Source organism: Euprymna scolopes, chromosome 34 (assembly GCF_053919585.1).
Source record: "Euprymna scolopes isolate OS-2025 chromosome 34, ASM5391958v1, whole genome shotgun sequence".
NCBI lineage: Eukaryota > Metazoa > Mollusca > Cephalopoda > Sepiida > Sepiolidae > Euprymna > Euprymna scolopes.
The window spans coordinates 79,714,572-79,735,656 of NC_136515.1; the positions used below are offsets into that span (position 1 = coordinate 79,714,572).

Here is a 21,085-nt window from a genome sequence, read left to right on the forward strand (position 1 = left end):
TTTATGCTGAACATCTAGAGAATGCCAACATCAATATATTATATATGAACGAGTCCCCTGTGGTATTCCCACAGGGGAATGACCTCCCTAATAAAAATGTCTCATTTGAGATGGGTATATTTGCTGATGATACCACTCTCTATAACAGACATGAGGGAAAAAAACAAATGAACACATATCTAAGGAAATGGCAAAAACACTAGAGGAAGACCTCCACTCTGTAGTGGAATGAAGACAAAACTGGATGATCACATTTAATACTGCAAAGACTGGAAATTAATATTCTTAAAAGCTGTCCAACATATGCAAGCATATAAAACGGACGTCAAATCCTCTCTAGTTATTTCCCTTGTCCTTCCCCTGCCAACTGACAAAGTTTTCTTTTTTTAAATTTTTATTCAATCTTTACCCCAAACAAGGCACAGTGCCACTTTGAAGTAGGGGGCTTCTATCGGGGACATAAGTTGTAGGGATATTATGAAGGGAGATGAGTAGCAAGATGTCTGTTAACATTACATTTGAACTTCTGCATGTCAGTACAGTTGGGGAAGCAGGAACCCGGAAGGGAGTTCAAAAGTCTAACAGTTCTGGGGAAGAAACTATTGAAGTAGAAGGCTTTCTTACACTTATGGATTTCTACTGTGAAAGGGTGGGATTTAGCTGCTTGTCGGGTTTGTCGGGGGTATTTCGCGATGCCTCCATTCAGTCTCAAAAGCCAAAGGATACCCCCTGTAGGGGCAATTGCACATATAATTGTGAGGCAAGGGTTGTGCAATCTCTAACCAAACATCTCCTAAATCGGCACTGTTTGAGTCCAGTGGCAAGGAAAAGTCCAGGACGACTGGGAACAATGCCGAGATAAGCGGAGAGCACATACAAGTCCCAAATGGTCACCCATTTAGTACTGACCAGGTTCAATGTTGCTTAACTTCGGTGATCCAGCGGGAACCGATGTGTCAACCTGATTATGCCGTACATAATCGGGGGGGGGTATTTACATTAAGCAGGCACAAGTGCTTGTAGTTCATCAGAGCATCCACCATTAAAATACTTGTAGAACACGCAGAGGGATGCAATATTTCGGTGATGGAACAGAGGTTGAAGCTTAGATGACAGTTCAGGACTTATCAGGTTGGCGACTCTCTTTTGAATCCTGTTACCTTAACTGTTCTACATCTTAGAACTCACATTCATTCTTTCATCATCCTTTTTTAATTTAATGGCGGTGGACGACTTTTAGAAATTGCCTTCCAAACTAACCTATCTCTGACCAGGTCTTTATTTATCCCTCTTACTCTCAAATCTATCCTTATCAATTTCTCCTATGTTTTCTTTGCCCTTCCTTGCTATTTCAACTGTTCTACATCAACTAATCCAAGCACTCTCATTTATTCTTTTAATGTGACCAAACCATCAAAGTTTCCTGTTCTGAATGCATCTATCTATACTGTCCAGATTTAATATTACTCTGAAACCAGTTTTTTTTTTTTTTGCTCTTTTCCTGTCAATTGACCCTGCTACCTCAACTGTTTTACATCGACAAACCAAAGCACTCTCAGACATTCTTTCGATGTGACCAAACCAGAATCGATAACAGTGCTGCGGTTAATAGATGTGGAACATTTAAAGTCGTAAGGTCAGTTGGCGATAAAAAAAAAAAAAAAAAAAAAAAAGCCAAGAAAAACATGAGAGAAAATGATAAGGATGGGTTTGAGAGAAAGAGGACTATTTTAAAAAATAATTTTTTTTTTTTTTTCTTCATCTGAAGGTGATTTTAAAGAAGCGCTATCAAATTTCATTAAAAAAAAAAAAAAAGATACAAAAACAAACAAATAAAAAAACAGACAAATTTGTTGAAATATTTTATTCTTATCAAAATGGCGCCGATCTCTCCCCCCCCCACCGTCCCCACCCCCATACCTTGCATCAAATTGCATGAAATTGATAAGACATGAAATTAAAAAAAAGTCATCTAAGTAGTCTGGAAAAATACTTAACGGTTCAAAGAAAAAGCATGAAGGAATGTTAAGGAATTCTGTTACACGGCAGAGGATGAGAGGCTAATGCAATAAGTTTACTTCTAAGTACAACTAATCACTAACATTTTATATATATATATATATATATATATATATATATATATATAGATATATATATATATATATATATATATAATTTAAAGGAGATTAGAATAATAGTCTAAAGAGCTAAGTGTATTTTAATGTAATAGTGAAATTACTAGTTTAATTAAAATACAGGAAATGCTCGTTGTAATTTAGATATATAATAAGCTCGATAGTTAAATGTCCTAGAGCTAATTCAATATTAAGTAATGTGATTTATAATTTAAAAGTTTTAAAATTTTTTAAATTTAACAATCAAAATTTAATTAAATTAAAAATCAGTTTCATAAGAAGGAACAACAACAAAGTCAATTATCTGTACGATCGTTTCGGAAATCCGTGCTTTTTATTTGTGGTATACATGAAGTCACGTAGAACAATTATACATAGTTTTTTTGGTAAGCACGGTCTCCTCATCAGCAAATTTAGGAGGATTTCTATTGAATTGAAAAGACACCAAAAATAAACCTAGCATTAAAAGTAAGGCAGATGAATCTGAAAAATTGAAGTAAAAGGTTTGGATATAAAATTTATATATATATATATATATATATATATATATATATATATATATATATACATACTTGTACTTTTTTGTAGAAAAAGAAATCCAATACAGTGCTCTATTATTAGGGAAAAAACCTTTCTCGAAATAAGAGCAATATATTTTTTTGTATAATATATACAGGAATTTACATTTATATCGGTAGTCGGTACCGACGGTTTCAAGCCCGGTAGTTGAGGACTGCTCTTAATGTCCGCCTCAGGCTCTCTTCAGCCAACTCTCATCTGTCTTTAACCGGAACCGGAACTCTATATATGCACACCATAATTTTTATTTATTTATTTTATCCTTTATTTTTTTAAATTTATTTTTTTAATTTTTTTTGTATGCTACTTTAATAAGGTGATAAATTTGAAGTCATAAATTAAAAAGTATGGGATGATGTCTTCTATATTATTATTTTTCTTTAAGCTACCCCCCCCCCTATCATTCAGTTTAAGTCTCGTTTAAAAGCGTTTTAAAAGTTCATTTTGAAATTATGTCTAATCTCGTTTAAAAATAGGGTAATAAAATTTAGATTGAAATAGACCTAGGAAGTGCCCAGGGGATGGTATATACTAATGTTTAAGTATTGCTTTGCGTTTAAAAACGTTTAAGGTTTATTTTAAAATAATCTCTAGTTTCGTTTTAATTACGGTAATGATATTTAGTTAAAATAGACTTATAATGTGTGAAAATATGGCATATGTATATATTTAAGTATCGTTTCACGTTTAAAATTATTTAAAACCTTATTTTAAATTTATATGTAATTTCGTTTTAAAAACGGTAATAAATCTTAGATTGAAATAGGTCTAAACGGTGTCAAAATTTGCATTTTTATATTTAAGTATATTTAGTATAACATGATCTCGCTCTATTTAAAAACACGTTTTAAAACATTTAAAACTTTAAACTTAAAAATTCTCTCTAGATCTCGTTTAAAATGGGTGATAAGATTTACAATAATATAAAATAAAATATTTTGACATGTGTCTATAACTAAACCCTTTTTTTTATCTTCACGTTTTATCTTTTTTTCTATCCCAATTTATAAGAAGCGATTCTCTTCTATGTATACAGTCCTTCAAGCATTCATTTCTTACATTTAAGCATCCATCTTCTTGGATTGCTTTTAAAATATAATATTTTTCGGCATTGCAGAGCAAGCATTGTTTTAGCTCTGGGGAGTATGAAGGTTTTTGCTCGATTTTTTTCCATTTCACCGTAAAAGGTGCACCTTCTTTTAACTGCCAGATCTTGTTTGCTAAAGCCGTATTACTTCTCTCTTTTGCTCTAAAAGAGCTCATGTGCATGTAATATCTCTGTTTAAACGGCCCCTTCGTCATTCCAATGTATTTATTAGTTACGTTTGTGGATGTATTCGTTACAGTTGCTTCATATACAAGTGACTCTGCTTTACAATTCCCTTCAAGCGGGCACTCATTTTTGGCTCTGCAAGAGCAGGTTGCATTTTCCCTCTCTATTGGTTCTCTAGAGATGATGGATTTTATTGACGGTGTTGTTGAGTAGCTTATTTTAATTGTATTTCTATTGAATATTTTATGTAGCTTGTGCTTTTTTGGAAAATGTTTATCTAGTAGTTTCAAGAACAACCGTCCTACTTTAGTTTTTATATTTAATGAAAATGGAGGTAGGAACCAAATTACTTTCCGTCCTCTGTTTTTTTTTGTTTTTTTGTTGGTTATGGGTTGGTTCGAATCTTATTTGTTCTTTAAATCCACTTTTATGGAGCGCGTCATTGTAATATGGAGCTGCTTGTTCAAATACTTCTGCATTTGAAGACAATCTAGATATTCTTTTGCTCACATTTGCTACCATATTTTTAAATATTGTCGGGGGATGGCATGAACCTTTGTTTATGTATACTCATTTTTCATTTGGTTTATAAAAGGGTTTATATATTCTTTTTTGTAGATCTAAAGTTACGTCTAAGAAGTCCACTTTACGTAAATTTGTGGATATTATTATTTTAAATCCTAACTCCTTGAAATACTTTTCTACTTCTTTTCTAAACCTTAAATAATTTTAAACGTGAAACGATACTTAAATATATACATATGCCATATTTTCACACATTTTAAGTCTATTTTAACTAAATATTATTACCGTAATTAAAACGAAACTAGAGATTATTTTAAAATAAACATTAAACGTTTTTAAATGCAAAGCAATACTTAAACATTAGTATATACCATCCCCTGGGCACTTCCTAGGTCTATTTCAATCTAAATTTTATTACCCTATTTTTAAACGAGATTAGACATAATTTCAAAATGAACTTTTAAAACGCTTTTAAACGAGACTTAAACTGAATGATAGGGGGGGGGTGCTTAAAGAAAAATAATAATATAGAAGACATCATCCCATACTTTTTAATTTATGACTTCAAATTTATGACCTTATTAAAGTAGCATACAAAAAAAAATAAAAAAAATAAATTAAAAAAAATAAAGGATAAAATAAATAAATAAATAAAAATTATGGTGTGCATATATAGAGTTCCGGTTCCGGTTAAAGACAGATGAGAGTCGGCTGAAGAGAGCCTGAGGCGGACATTAAGAGCAGTCCTCAACTACCGGGCTTGAAACCGTCGATACCGACTACCGATATAAATGTAAATTCCTGTATATATTATACAAAAAAAAAAAAATATATATATATATATATATATATATATATATATATATATACTAGCAGTCTGCCCGGCATTGCCCGGTCATAAAATATTGACGTAAGCTGAACAAATCATTTCTATATACCCGTTTTACTAACAACCAACTTATTATCCAGCACTTTTGGAATGGATATATACTGACTTATTACGTAGTAATATGCCTAATCATTTATAGTATTGTATGTGGATGACTATAATGCTCCCTATCTTGGGTTGAACATATTGGGAAGTGATATACAAATTGATCTTACGTACTTGAGCAATATCAAAACATTGTTAATTCACTACCTGCATAGCAGCAGCCGAATAGCGAAAGTTAGAAGCTCTGATTGTCGTTTGGGCAGTCAGGTTTTGATCATAGCTTGAGGTGGTTGCTTGTCTAGCCGCACTGATGAGCTGTGAAACAGCAACACAGTACTGTATGTGTATGACTACTTATTTTTAAATTATCAAATACTTCATTTATCCTTGACTATATAATTTTTTTACCCTCAAGAGGTAAATTTACTCCTGGTTGCAAATTTCTGCTCTAGATAGTCCTTGAACTTGAGGCACACATCGTTGACTAATCAGCTCATCCTAGATGTTTCAGGCGGTACGGTTGGTGTCATTCTCAACTGCATTTTCTTCATAGTTTCTACCCCGATGCTCATCTTTTGTGCCAAGATCTGCACTGCCTTACATGGATATTGCCGCGCCTTTATCGTAGCTTCTCGACATTTTTCGCTGTGCAGACATTGTCAGACCATCTGTTATGGTCCTTCCTGTTAGCAACTAATTTCACATCTAAATTGCAAATCTCTAGCTCATATCTCACAGCCTTTAACATATTCAAGAAGAACGGAGCTGCATTTTTCCGAATTTTGTAATCTGGCTCAAATCACTCCGTTTTGATGGGGGAAAAATATTGGCATAATTTGCGGGTGGAAATGCTGAAATAATATATGGAATCGCCCAATCATTGAAGATAAGATTGAAGCAATTAAGCACGCCAGGACAGTCCACAGAGTTTTATAATTATATAGATTTATAGATTTATCCGGGGCAAAGCAGTTCAAGAAAATACCAGCTTTCTGGCTGCTTGTTTTTTTTTAGTTCTAGCTGGACATATGCATTTATCTTTCTATATATAAAAGCGAAAATGTTTGTGTGTGTGTGTGTGTGTGTGTTTGTATGTATTGCAAAAACTTTCGACACGGGCCACAGATTTTCGCCACATAGGTATCATTTTAAAGCTCCAACCTTCGCCCGACAAATATCGAAAAATTGGCCAAAAACATTAATTCCTTCACCCTAAAATCATCAGTTTTGTACAGAGAGGAGGTGCCGAAAAAAATCGTTCCTTCATTTTCTCTCCTCCTGCTACTACGACAATGACGTCATGTTTGACGTAGAAAATGTTGACGTTAGTTTAAACCACCTGCAAGTGTTTTTAAAGGGTTTATTTTATCCGTTCACAATTGTGTGTCTCTTTGGTGTAGAGGTAACGTGTCAGGCATTTTTTTTTTTATGTTTGTTCGCGGTTTTGCTTTGTTTTGGTTTTCCCAATTTTTTTTTAACATCGTGTTTTTTTTATAATATTAAAATAGGGTCCCCCTCCTCCTACATACACACCTCCAAACACCCAGGCAACGCCGGGTACCCCCGCTAGTATATATATAAAAGACAATGCCATCAAACCAGACATTGTGATGTGGAACAAGCCTGAAAAAATTGTGCTCATAATTGATGTCACTGTCCCAAATGACTATGGCCTTAATAAAGCTGAACGAGAAAAGATAACCAAGTATCAGGACTCATAACTTCAAGATGACATGGTCTCTAAGAGAGATAGACATTATACCGGTTGTGATAGAAACAACTGGCTTCGTGAAAAAGAATCTTAAAAAGTACCTGAAAACAATCCCTGGAAAACCAAGCTGTAATGAAATACAGATTGCAGCCTTAAAAGAGCCGTCGGATATAAATTCAAAATCAGAATGAAATCAAGTGTTAGCTCCGGGAGGAGTTAGCTCCCTTGATCTCTTAAAAATTTATCAAGTAAAATAAACTTAAAAAAAAAAAAAAAAAAAAAAAGAACAACTGCCGTTTATATGATAGACTAGCAGGGCTACTCAACATTGCCCAGAGCCATATAAAACTAAATAGAAAATGTTAAATAAGTAATATTAAGTTTTTCACCCACCCCTAAAAGAGAAATTCCTTTTTTATGTGAAAAAATAAAACTTAGAAGGCTTTCAGAACACTATTGAAAGCGCCAAATCAAATTAAGAATGCCTTTAGAGACTTATTAAACTTTAGTTCCCTCCTTTCTTTGTAGATAAATGACAATAGGCGATAAATTAAATCCAGAGTTAGTGTCATTCAATTAAAAAAAAAATACTGATTCTTGATAATATTAAATGATACAAATGACCATTTGATCTCCAAAGAATTAATCTTTGTTTTCTAAATTTAAAATTTTTTTTTCAGGGTTACACTGATTAAAACAAATACCAACATTGTAGGGGTTTGTTGTGTATTTTTTAAGTTTTACCTTGACATTCAAACACACAGGCAACCATTCTTTATATAATAGACTAGCAAGGTGACCAGCGTAGTCCGAGGGTGAAAGTATAACATTTCTATTAAAACTTCTATCTCTCTCTATTTGCGTCTCTATATTTTTCTCTTCCCTTTTTCTCTCCCCAAGCCCTTCTTTCACCTCTGCCCAGTCCATTCCTCTCTAGTTGGACACACATGCAGACATATCTCTTTTAGGAATGAGCCAGCATTTTCTTTCCAAATGAGCAAATAAAATGACTAAAATAAAACCTGATACAGTTGACTCTAATCGAATGAATACTTTTTTTCTAAATGCTAGATATTATTCATCGGTGCAACGCTGATCATGAATAAACCAACTTTGTGTTTCTTTGTTTTTTAGGTTTTTACTTTTAACTGGATACATAAACACACAGACAGTGTTGCTCAGTTGTAAAAACCATTGTGACTGGGGGGGGGAGATCGGGCAGTAGTGCCTGGTCATAAAAAAATATTGTGACAGTTGGGGAAAGAGGGCGTTGCTCAGTTGTAAAAACCATTGTGACTGGGGGGGGGGGGAGATCGGGCAGTAGTGCCTGGTCATAAAAAATATTGTGACAGTTGGGGAAAGAGGGCATTGCTCAGTTGTAAAAAACATTGTGACTGGGGGGGGGGGGAGATCGGGCAGTAGTGCCTGGTCATAAAAAAATATTGTGACAGTTGGGGAAAGAGGGCATTGCTCAGTTGTAAAAACCATTGTGACTGGGGGGGGGAGATCGGGCAGTAGTGCCTGGTCATAAAAAAATATTGTGACAGTTGGGGAAAGAGGGCATTGCTCAGTTGTAAAAAACATTGTGACTGAGGGGGGGGGAGATCGGGCAGTAGTGCCTGGTCATAAAAAAATTTGCTCAGTTGTAAAAGCCGTTTAAATATGATAACTTGTAATAGGGGAAAGAAAATGCAACAATGGGGATGCGGGGAGCACCCAGCGTTGCCCTGTCATAAAAAAAATAATTGTGAGAGCCGGGGGGGGGGTAAAAAAAAAAAAATTGAGTGCCATCAGCCAGAAGCGAAACCAAAAGCAAAATTTTGTAAGCAAAAAAAATAAAAAAATAATGCGTGCTGGGCTTGCATAACTGAAGTTAGTAAGTGAACCATTTTCCCTCCCCGATGTGGTCACAATTACGAAGGTGCTGTGATGTCACAAATTTTTCAAAAGAAAGTAGGTATCGATGATTAGTGCATGCACAGTTAATGTTAGAAACTTAGTTTTATTAAAAATCATAGAAACATTTCATTCTGCAATTCATCAACTTCTTTTTTTTTTTTTGTTAATGTTTTTCGTGTTGGTTTCAGCATCCTAAATCGTCTGTGAATTAAAAAAGTTTTGAACTCTTAACAAAATGAAAATGAAAGAAAGTTTTTTTGTTTTAATTAAAGAATCATAATTGGATTGGAATTTTTGTTTCTTTTAAATAAAATTTTTACCCTCAATGAATTTAGATCGCTGATAAAAAAATCAAAATGATGGAAATTGTTTTTTGTCTAAATATAATTAGCTGTAGGTAAACAAATTGCAAGACAACCCTGTTTAAATGCACCCCCCCCCAAAAAAAAACATCCACCGGTAGGTATGCACGAACCTTAAAACTAATGGTTATGAAACAACCTCTTAATCCATTGGGCCACAATGCTGATCATGAAATCACATCAAAATTCTTATATTTAAACTAAAAGAACAATGGTTCACCCATGTGCAATTGTTGAAATTGTTTAGAAAGAGACGATTTTAGGTGACTCCTGCTTGAAATAAAATGCAATTTTTATGTGAAATAATTGACCATTTTTTCCAATTTTTATATATTATTTGTCTGAGAGATCGCTCTTTCTAAGGATTCTGAGTTGGTGCATGTATGATGCGTATGAGAAGTTTTTAGCAGACATAAAACACACACAGATATCTCCCGTTTATATAATAGACTAGCGGGGAGGGGCACCTGGCATTGCCTGGTTGTAAAATATGATGCTTTAATTTACAGTCAATTAAAAACATCAGCCAGAAGTGAAATTGAAAAGCAAAATTTTGTAAGTAATAAAAAAATAAATGCCGTGTGCTGGGCGTGAATTTGCATAACTTAAATTCATAAACGAACATATTATCGATCGGACCATTACACTACAGATGTTATCATGTAGCAAATTTAACTTTTTAAAATGAAACAATAAATCAACCCTTTGCACATGAGCGATTAACAAACAGCGTTGAAATTAAGGTTTTTACCTGACTCCCCTTTCAAACAAAACATTTTTACATGAAATAAATGATAATTTTTTTCTAATTTTTTGATATCATATATCCGAGAGATCGCTCTTTCTAATGATACCAGGTTTATGCCTGTTCAATGCAGATGACAAACACACATACAGACACACACACAAACTAACACACAGACAGCTGAGATTTACATAATAGATTATTATAATACAGACAAACAAGGTTACTTTTTATATATAAAGAGAGATAAATCGTTGCCCTTGGCAAATCTAGCTATCTATTTCTATTATAATATAAAAGGAACTTTGTGTGTGTGTGAGTTCATTTTCTATAGATTCCGAAATGGCTGGGACCATTTTTATGCAATTTCACACAAATGTACTTCATGTATCTGGCTGTGTTCTTAGATAGGTTTTGTATTAGAATGTCTTTAATAAGTATCGATAATCGAAAAAATCTGACAAAAGAAGGAACAAGCAATTTCGACCAAAGTTAACATCTTATACAACCTAACATCACGAGTGCATTTGAGAAGTTTTATTACCCCACAAGCAGAAAGGTTCGGTATATAAAATCAACGGTAGGTTCTTTGATATGACAGGGGTGTTTTCGAAATGAATGTTTCTGCTTAGAGCACAACTGAATCATGATACTTGACTTTTGCATTTTAAACTTTAATTCAGGCCATTATATATAAAAATATTATATATAATATAAAAATATTATTTATAAAGTCAATAGTAGGTTCTCTACAGTGCAATCTAAACTACAATGTACTGTGGACTAAGTCACTGCGGGGAGTCATGTGAAGCTTCATCCTGATGCACCACAGTGGGTTCCCAACTAGAGCAGGCGTTCAATTGATTTGATTGAAAAATGGGCGATTTCACTGATTTCAATGACAACAAAAATATGGGAGTAAATCATTCGTTGATCATCATTCAATCCCGGGTAACATCAGGTCTCCCTGCTAGTCATATGTACTCTTAACTTTACTGCATTATTTTTTAGTTCCATATTTGATATAGGAATTTCGGCATATGAATTTTTAATTTAGTTTAGCCACACCCATCTGGTCTTACTCATATTTCTTTTCATATGTGCTCGTACCGTTAAAAATAGTGGCATAGTATTTTCGTTGTTTTTCAACTTGCACACAACCTCTAGAAAAAACAACTGTTTTATTTACAACAATTTTTGCTGAGATATATATTGTCGGAGAACAGGAAGCATTTCAGAGTGGGGTCACAAAGGGGTCACTAGGATTATAATGTGCCAAAAAACATGGGAAAAATGAAGTTGATAATACAGCGTGGAACGAGAAAATTGTCACCCTAGAAAAGACAATATGATTCCATTTCCATTAGATGAAAAAAAAACGGTTTTCTTTTCTTTTGTTGCAGACCATCTACTAGTTGGCCAATTGTGTACAAACCCCAAGAGTAATAGGAGGCTTCTATCATGTCTGAAAGCGACACAATATTCAATGAGTAAGATCGGAGACGTGCTGCTGTACAGCTCAAGCTCTCTACCGATCCAAGTTATGACAACAGGACCATTGCCAGCGCCCTCAAAATGCAAATCCAAATAATTCAACGCATTAGAGCACAGCTCAACAAAGTTTCCCCTCTATGGTTATGGTCTTTGGTGTGGTTTCAAGTGAGGGCCACATCATGCCACCTCACATCTTCGAAGTCGGCTTGAAAGTCAACACCAAAGTGTACCTGGATGTGCTGAAGAGTATGGTGATCCCTTAGTGCAATCAGGTGGCTGCTGGCAGACCTTAGGTGTGGCAGCAGGACTCTGCACCAGCCCACAAGTTCAAAGAGACCCAGGCTTGGCTTCAGGACAAGTGCTACGACTTTGTAGCCTTCTCTCACTTACCCCTCTTCTCCGACCTGAACCCACTGAACTACTTTGTTTGATCATACGTCGAGAAAACCACTAACATGACCTCCCACAACACCAAAGCCAGTCTGATCACCATCATCTGCCGAGTATTCGCCAAGCCTCCGCCGGCACTTGTGGAAAAGGCATGCTCCTAGTTCCGGACCCGTATCCAGACGGTGATTGAGGCTGAAGGTGGCTACATTGAATAGATGTCAGCTCTACTACATAATCAAGTTACCTGAATTGATTTTTTCAATAAAAATTTAAAAATAAAGGTGTAGTGTTGTTTTCTTTAGGGGGGACAATTTTATCGTTCTGCCATTCTGTATGTGAATGGAAATGATGCCACAAAAAAACAACAGAAAGGGTGGTTAGCGAAGCGTAAATCGCAAACACTTTTAGATAAAATTGAGAACATGCGTTTAAGAACTGCCTTATGAAACAAACCTTTAGCTGGGTTTTTTTTTATGACATGTCAACACTTTTTGGCTTATTTAATCTTGGAAAAAGTTTTTATGCTTCAAGTTCTTTATATCTTCAAATGTTTATTCATGGTGCTTGGTTTGGTTGTGTTGTAGAGGAAAATTGTTGTTTATATCTATGACTCTGCAGAACATGATTGAGTTTTACAAACGAAAAGGGAAAAAACAATACCATTAATGTTTGGTGTATTTTAAGCCAGGAAGCCAGTACCTTCAGACTGCCTAATCAGGTAGCACCAGGATGAAACAAGGGTATACTGAAGCATCTATCGCAGTATTAAATACTGATGATGTAGCTTAGTTTGTACATACATTATTTAGTATATATATATATATATATATATATATATATATATATATGGCAGTCATGTTAGAAAACAAGAAACACTTCAGACAGATGTTTAAAATGGTCTAACTAAAGAAGAATGTAATTAAGTGATGTGCTTAAAACATAACTCCCTATCTTTTTTCTCTCTCTCTTTCTCTCTACTTAACCTTTCAATTACTAGACGATCATCGTGTTGAATAAATCTTTCAATCTTCCAACATCATCCCATTCGAATTAATTGCATAATTAATGTATGAAATAAGCCATTGCCTTTTGTTTCAGTATAATATTGATGACAAGAGTTAGGGTTAGAATATAACATAAGTATAAGTAAAAATAAAGTGAGATTCATTGTGATACTATTGATGTTGTCCCCACCCTATTAAATGTTAGGAATTTTAAAAAAAAGAGAGAAAAAATATAAGTAAAAAAAGATGAAATAAGTTTATCAACAGAAAAAGGTATAGGAAGTTGTTCACCAAGGAGCACAAAAGAAATCTAAAATAGGATTGTTAATCAAGGTGTGGCAGTAACAGGAACAAAAGATTGGTCAACATATTTTAGAATTAGTTTTAGAAGTAGCAATGGGTTTTGTGAGAGTTTACGATTGGGACAGTTTATAGATAGTTTTGAGTTGGGGACAGAACACAGTCGAAAGCAAATTGTAGCTTGGAGCACGTCGAAATGAGGGGCAGTTTATAGACAATCTTGGGTTTGTGACAGTTGAAGACAGTTTCCTGTTTACGATAATGGAGTGCAGGTTGTAGTTCGGAGCAGATTGCAATGATCTGACTGCATCAACTATGTAGTTGTGGACCTTAGCGTGTAGTCGATAGTGTCACACACACACCAAGAGTGCAACTGATATTTGCAGCAGTGTCAGAATTTGTGTTTTGCTTTATTTTTTAATACTTGTTAACTGATGCACACATCCTCTCGGCTGTCGCCAATATGAGAGACAAGACAGCTAGAAGAGAAGATGCAGAAAAAGAAGATCAAAACGTTGGGTGAGGGGGGGGGTCAACATTATAACATTGGCCGAAGAACTAAAAGTATTTGAAATTAGTTTCAGTTATAGTACACAAATACTCTCGATCTTAAAGAAATGTTAAGGTTGGTTGGTTGGTTGGTTGGTTTTGTTTTACGGCATATCAATCTTTTTCAGGTTATTTAATGCCGAATCCAAAGATTTTGAAGAAAAATTTTTTAAATAGAATGTTTTTTTTTTTTTTTCAAGTCGGTTTCTATTTAACCCATAGTTGGGACCCTAACAGGTACTACCACTCCGGGTCAGAGTGGACCTGGGAGCAATGGCAATTAAAGGGTGGCTCCACACTCTCCAAGGCCCGCAAGGTGGGGCTTCACCATCGGATATAGTTTAAGGTCATATCCAGGACCACAAAGAAATGTTAAGAATGTCTACCGCAAAATACTGTGCAATCATTAGAAACTGATTAAACAAATGAGAAAAGCGTAATTTTCTTTTCTAATTTCATCCTTTAAATTTAACAGATGCATGCCTTTTGATTCTAGCTCAAGGGTCAGGAGGTGTACCATCTCATTCTTCTTTTAGCAAAGTAATTCAACCTAAGGATTCCAACCTATTTTTTAGAACTGAAAATTTTTTAATCATTTTATTAGTCTATTTTTTTTTTTTGTACACATTCCAATTTCATTCAACATTATATTTCTCTTAGTCTGTTCCATTTTTTCTTGGAAACTACTGCACCAATCTAACTGAAATTTTGTATGGAACTTTTTTATAATAAAGTGCAGCAAAATAAATACTACGGTATCCATTCGGTGTGTAGTTAGGGATTACTTGGCATTAGTCACCGCAATACCACATTTACTCTTGAAATTTTCCTGGAAACTACTGAGTTGATCTAGCTAAAATTTAGCATCTCAAATAATTATAAATTTGGTTCGCCTAGTTCTACTAACTCAATGCAGCTGACATTTTGAAATTCACAATTAGCTCCGAAAGCCGCAGCATATAACAAAGACTAATAAGCATATTTGACATTGCAAAGGCTGCTGCAAAGAAAATGGGTTCCCTCTATTGAGCTAGAAGACTACTCCCATCTGAGAGTATCCTGTACCTCTACACGGCCACCATTCACCCATGCATGGAGTATTGTTGCCACATCTCGGCTGGTGCACCTACCACTAGCCTCTCCCTCTTGAATAGGGTCAAGAAAAGAGTTTTCAATCTAATATATCCCACTTTGTCAACTAATCTCCAACCCCATGTCCCATCGCCACAATGTTGCATCTGTGCCTTTTTTACAAATATTTTAATGGAATGTGCTCTGATGAACTCATTGCACTTGTGCCCCCTCGACATACATACCCCACCGACAAATCAGCTTAGCAACAAAATGTCACACCTTCACTGTTGAGGACCCTAAATGCCAGAAAGCTTTCTACTCTAAAAGTTTCTTCCTCCGAACAGCTAGACTTTGGAATTCCCTTCCTGCTGCCTGCTTCCCTAGCTTTACTGATATGCAGAAATTTAAATGTAACAAATCAACATCTTGTTAATCTTTCCTAGACATGGCCTCAAATAGTAGCCCCTTATGTCCAAGTGGCGATATGTGTTGTAAGGGGTGAACATGAGTCAAAAAAAAAAAAAAAGAAAGAAAAGAAAAAAGTTATTTCGGTGACAAAATTAGTGAAACCTGAAGAACAACGTTTTTTTGATATTGTACAGAATGCTTCTTGAAGCCAATTACATGAAACACATGGCTTTGCTGGATGTACTTTTAATTTATTGCAGCAATATCAGCAACCTCATCGCTATCGTTCTAAGCAGGTTTAACCTGGCTGGTGCTGCGGAGCTGATAAGCAAGATATATTGTTCAGTGCATCCGGTGATGCTGAGTGGAGCATCAGTGCCTTGTATGTTACGCATGAGGTGGAGAATAGTTTTCCCTAAGCAGACGAGGTTGGCTTGTACCAGGAGCCATCATTTATTTCCTTTTTTTTTATCTTTTTTATTTTATTAAATCTTTTTTTTTTTATTTTATATATTTTATTTTTATTTTATATATTTTATTTTTATTTTATATATTTTATTTTTATTTTATATATTTTATTTTTATTTTATTTTTATTTTATATATTTTATTTTTATCTTATTTTTTTATCCCATTTACCTTTAAATTTTAAAAGTTTTCTAAATTAAAAAAAAAAATGTTTTATCTTTTTTATTTTTAACTAGCGAGGGGTACCTGGCGTTGCCCGGGTGTTTGGAGGTGTGTGTGTGGAAACTCCGAAGTTGGGGGGGTGGGGGTTTAAAAAAAATGTTTTGGTAGGTAAGTATGAGGATCGAACCCGAACCATTGAGGCAAAGTTGTAAATTAAAGTGTGAAAAAAAAACGTGCAACGTTAACGATTGCCCCACCGCGAGATGCTAACGGAAACACGTTTGAATTTATTTAATTACTTGGATTTGGCAGGTGCCCGTTTTAATGAGTTAATGAGGTCAAGTTTGACTGCGGGATAGTATTTCATTTACTGCGGGAACGCTTCCCAAGATGTTATAGGAAAAAGACTAACCCACATGCGGCGAGCGACAAATGTTGAATATTTATCTTCCCAAAGTCGAGCAAATTAAATAGACAGGCGAGCTTCGTTGTTAACTGTGATATATTACGATTTATATGTGATATAAAAAGTTTTTAAAAGTTGTTAGGCGACCGACCACTTCTCAGAAAAAGCGAACACACATACAAACATAGATACATTTTCGCTTTTATATTTATAGATTAAAAAATTGTTTTTTTAGTTTTCATTCAAAGCAAAGCATATATTACCACTGCAGGGACAGATTTATAGGGACAAACCTGTGTGGGTAGTTGGGAAGCAAGATGTGTTTGCTCACATTACATTTAAATCTCTTCATGTTGGTGTCGCCAGGGAAACAAGGACCAGAGGGGAAGGAAAATTCTAAAAGCAAGTTGTTTGAGGAAAACGATTACAGAGTAGAAAATCTTCCATTATCTAAGGGCTTCTACAGTGAAGAGGTGTAACTTTGCTGCTAGTTGGGTGTGTCAGGAATATTTATGTTGAGGTGCAAGTGCAATAAATTCATTGGAGCACATTCTGCGGAAATATTGTGAAACGTTCACAGGGATGAAACACAAACGTAATGCGACACGGATTAGAGCTTGTCAGTGCAGGGTTTTATTTTGCACTTTGCCCTGAGGAAGAAGTTAAGGCTAGTCTACTATCTTAAACCATAAGAAAAATAATTTTATGAGTAACCAAGGAGAGACTGTCTTGCCTGTCATTTTGAAAACAAATGCTAGAAACAAAGGAAGATAACTTAGCAACAATTCAAACTTTGTTTGAGATTTGTTGTAATGCCTACAAATTCCCATTAATCACTTAAAAATGATTTTTTCATGAAAATAAAATTACTTGACAGATATTTACTTCTCTTCCACAACGTGAGGATGGGAAACAAGGTCAGAAGGTGGGAAAATGAATCAGTGTTTCAAGAGGAGCACTTTGCCCCTGCAAAAATATGCCCAAGTAACCCCGTCAGCATTCCCTGGTGAGGACACCTCAGGTAACAAGCGATAAACTTGCTCCTCCCGAAATCCAAGAAGCAAGGCCTGGAAGGGTGGACCTTCTAGGGCTACACAAAACATTTTGCATCAGTCCAACAGCAAAAAGGACATCGAAATGACCCAGTTTCTGTCGAACTGAATGTCGAGGTTGGAATTTCAACTTACATGCACGACGAAAGTACACTGAACAATTCATGTGACTTTTGGAATATGATATTTTTGTTTCTTCACCGACACATACCCAATAGCTGCGCTGATACAGACTCAAGGAATAACACTGACACGACTCGATCAGTGAGACCAACATGAACTCAAATGAAAACGCCAACACGGACTTGACTAGAAATACTAATTTGGACTCAACTAGTAAAACCAATACAAACTTAAACGATAACATTGACACAGACTCAACAAATAATGACAAAACAAACTTGAACCATAACGTTGACACAGACTCAACAAATAATGACAAAACAAACTTGAACCATAACATTGACACAGACTCAACAAATAATGACAAAACAAACTTGAACCATAAAGTTGACACAGACTCAACAAATAATGACAAAACAAACTTGAACCATAACATTGACACAGACTCAACAAATAATGACAAAACAAACTTGAACCATAACGTTGACACAGACTCAACAAATAATGACAAAACAAACTTAAACCATAACGTTGACACAGACTCAACAAATAATGACAAAACAAACTTGAACCATAACGTTGACACAGACTCAACAAATAATGACAAAACAAACTTGAACCATAACATTGACACAGACTCAACAAATAATGACAAAACAAACTTAAACCATAACATTGACACAGACTCAACAAATAATGACAAAACAAACTTGAACCATAACATTGACACAGACTCAACAAATAATGACAAAACAAACTTGAACCATAACGTTGACACAGACTCAACAAATAATGACAAAACAAACTTGAACCATAACGTTGACACAGACTCAACAAATAATGACAAAACAAACTTGAACCATAACGTTGACACAGACTCAACAAATAATGACAAAACAAACTTAAACCATAACGTTGACACAGACTCAACAAATAATGACAAAACAAACTTGAACCATAACGTTGACACAGACTCAACAAATAATGACAAAACAAACTTGAACCATAACATTGACACAGACTCAACAAATAATGACAAAACAAACTTGAACCATAACGTTGACACAGACTCAACAAATAATGACAAAACAAACTTGAACCATAACATTGACACAGACTCAACAAATAATGACAAAACAAACTTGAACCATAACGTTGACACAGACTCAACAAATAATGACAAAACAAACTTAAACCATAACGTTGACACAGACTCAACAAATAATGACAAAACAAACTTGAACCATAACATTGACACAGACTCAACAAATAATGACAAAACAAACTTGAACCATAACGTTGACACAGACTCAACAAATAATGACAAAACAAACTTAAACCATAACGTTGACGCGGACTCAACCATGGATGCCAATATAGACTCGAATGAAAACAACGATATAACCTAGACTAGTAACGCACCAATACAAACTTGAAGGATAGCATTCACATAGACTAAGAGTGATCTACAAAGTCACTGACAAATGACTCTAGTGTCCTCCATATATTGCTCCAGAGCAAGTGCATTCTGGTACTTCAAGGGATGTCTAGTGAGAGCATGCCACACTGTTCTCGGGCACTTTTACATATGCCCGTCACAACAAGCACGTGCAGCATCTCAAACAAACTTACCTTTTTCAGATCTGAGAGTTTAAGTGTGGAAGGAGCAGTCCCGTCCAAGACGATCTGAGTTTCTGATTGTGCAGGATTTTCAGCTATTACTTTCCGAACCCTATTTACTTTCTTTGTATCGTTGGCCGCAGAAATCGGTCTTCCAAACATGCGTGTTTCGGGGGTGGCTAAACTTTCATCAACCAATTCAGATTCTGTAAAAGAAAATGAAGAAAAGAATACAAAGAAATTGTTATGAAGTCGGCATCGCTTTTTTTTTTTTTTTTTTCTCACCCTAAGCAAGGTACAATATCACTTGGACATAAGGGGCTACAGTTTGGGACCATGTCTACAAGGACACTTTGTAGGGAATTGAGCAGCAAGATATATGTTCACATTACATTTAAATTTCTGCAATTTAGTACAGTCAGGGAAGCAAGAGACAGGGAGGAAATTTTAAACTTCATCTGTTTGAAGGAGAAAACTATTTAAAATTAAGGCTTTCCACTATGAAGGGACGTCAACTGTGAAGTAATGGGATTTTGGTGTTTGTCAGGTTAGTTATGGGTATTTAGATCGAAGGAGTACAGTGGCTACCAGTTCATCAGAGCACATTCTATTAAAGTACTTGTAAAACAAGCACATAGATACAACACTGCAGTGATGGGACAGAGGTTTGAGCTTGGTTGATATTGGGAGATCTATTAGATTGGAGACTCATTTTTTAACCTTGTCTACGAGTGGGAAACCAGTGGTAGATGCATCAGCCTAGATGTAGCAATGATATTCCATGAATGATTGGTGTCTTTGTAGATGTAAATAGTTTTCTAGCATGGTAGAGAGTAGGGGTGCACCGATTAATCAGCCTTATTGATCTCTCTGTCCATTAATTGGTTGATTGATTAATTTTCACTTTCCTATTAAATTTAAACCAAATATCAGAATAGCTTTTGACAGAAATATCCTCAGAGCTAAAATTGTAGATATTGCCATTGATATGATTGTGATTCTGTTATTTACTTCTTTAAAGCTGGTGACGTTACCACTGTACCAACGTGACACGCATATGAATTGATTAAAAATTAAAAATAAACTAAGATGAATGTACAAAATGTACAACGATTTTTTAAATTTTGACCCCTTTTTGACCCCTTAAAAACTATTTAACCGGCTAAAGACCCATAAAAGGACGATCCATAAAAAATCCAATCATTTAAGGCTCCTAGCACCATTCTGCGACTTTTCATTTCAGAGGAGATAGAGTTTGAAAATATGGAGACAGACAGACAGACATTTAGCTGTTTATATATTAGTTTAGTACCATTTATGGCAACAAAATTTGCTAATAGAACAGCATTAAAAAACTTATTAATCAGCCAATTTCCATATTGGTGCATCCCTAGTAGAGGGAGTCCACCTTCCTTGAAGTAGACTTGGCAATGTTTTCAATGTATTTGTCCTAAGGCAAATCGACCTTATAATACAACAAAAAATTTATAATGGAACTTACCAGGGTCAGTTTGAATTTTGGAAAAGATGTCCTGTTGCTTTGGAGTGGCGCAAGCATTCTTTAAATTCTCTTCCTCTGCAGCCAGAAGTCTACGAAAACGTTCCATATCAATTTGGCTCGTATATGTTGTGGTTGGTGGAGAGTCTTCAACTGAAAATCATTTAAGAAAAAAATCACTGATAAAACAAAAGAACTTTTGGAAATTATCGGATGAAACTTTTAACAGAATTTATGTTCCTCAATTTTTGAGATGAAGATTGATCATCTGGATTCTTCAGACTATTGTTCTCATCTTAAGTGTTATTTTCACCAAGGGCTTTATTCGCTACACCAAGAACCCATAGCATAGTAGATAAAGAGCTTTATTCATAG

General features: G+C 35.0%; 1 protein-coding gene across 1 annotated transcript in view; it reads right to left on the minus strand.

Annotated features, from left to right (window-relative positions):
- Positions 1 to 21,085, minus strand: part of LOC145259307 (spindle and centriole-associated protein 1-like) — a 147,152-nt gene that overhangs the window by 67,087 nt on the left and 58,980 nt on the right. The window contains exons 9-10 of the mRNA XM_080117191.1: positions 20,714 to 20,863; positions 19,225 to 19,418 (exon numbers count right to left, since the gene is read on the minus strand). Of these exons, the coding sequence (XP_079973317.1) occupies positions 19,225 to 19,418; positions 20,714 to 20,863 (344 nt within the window). The remainder of the gene's footprint in view (positions 1 to 19,224; positions 19,419 to 20,713; positions 20,864 to 21,085) is intronic.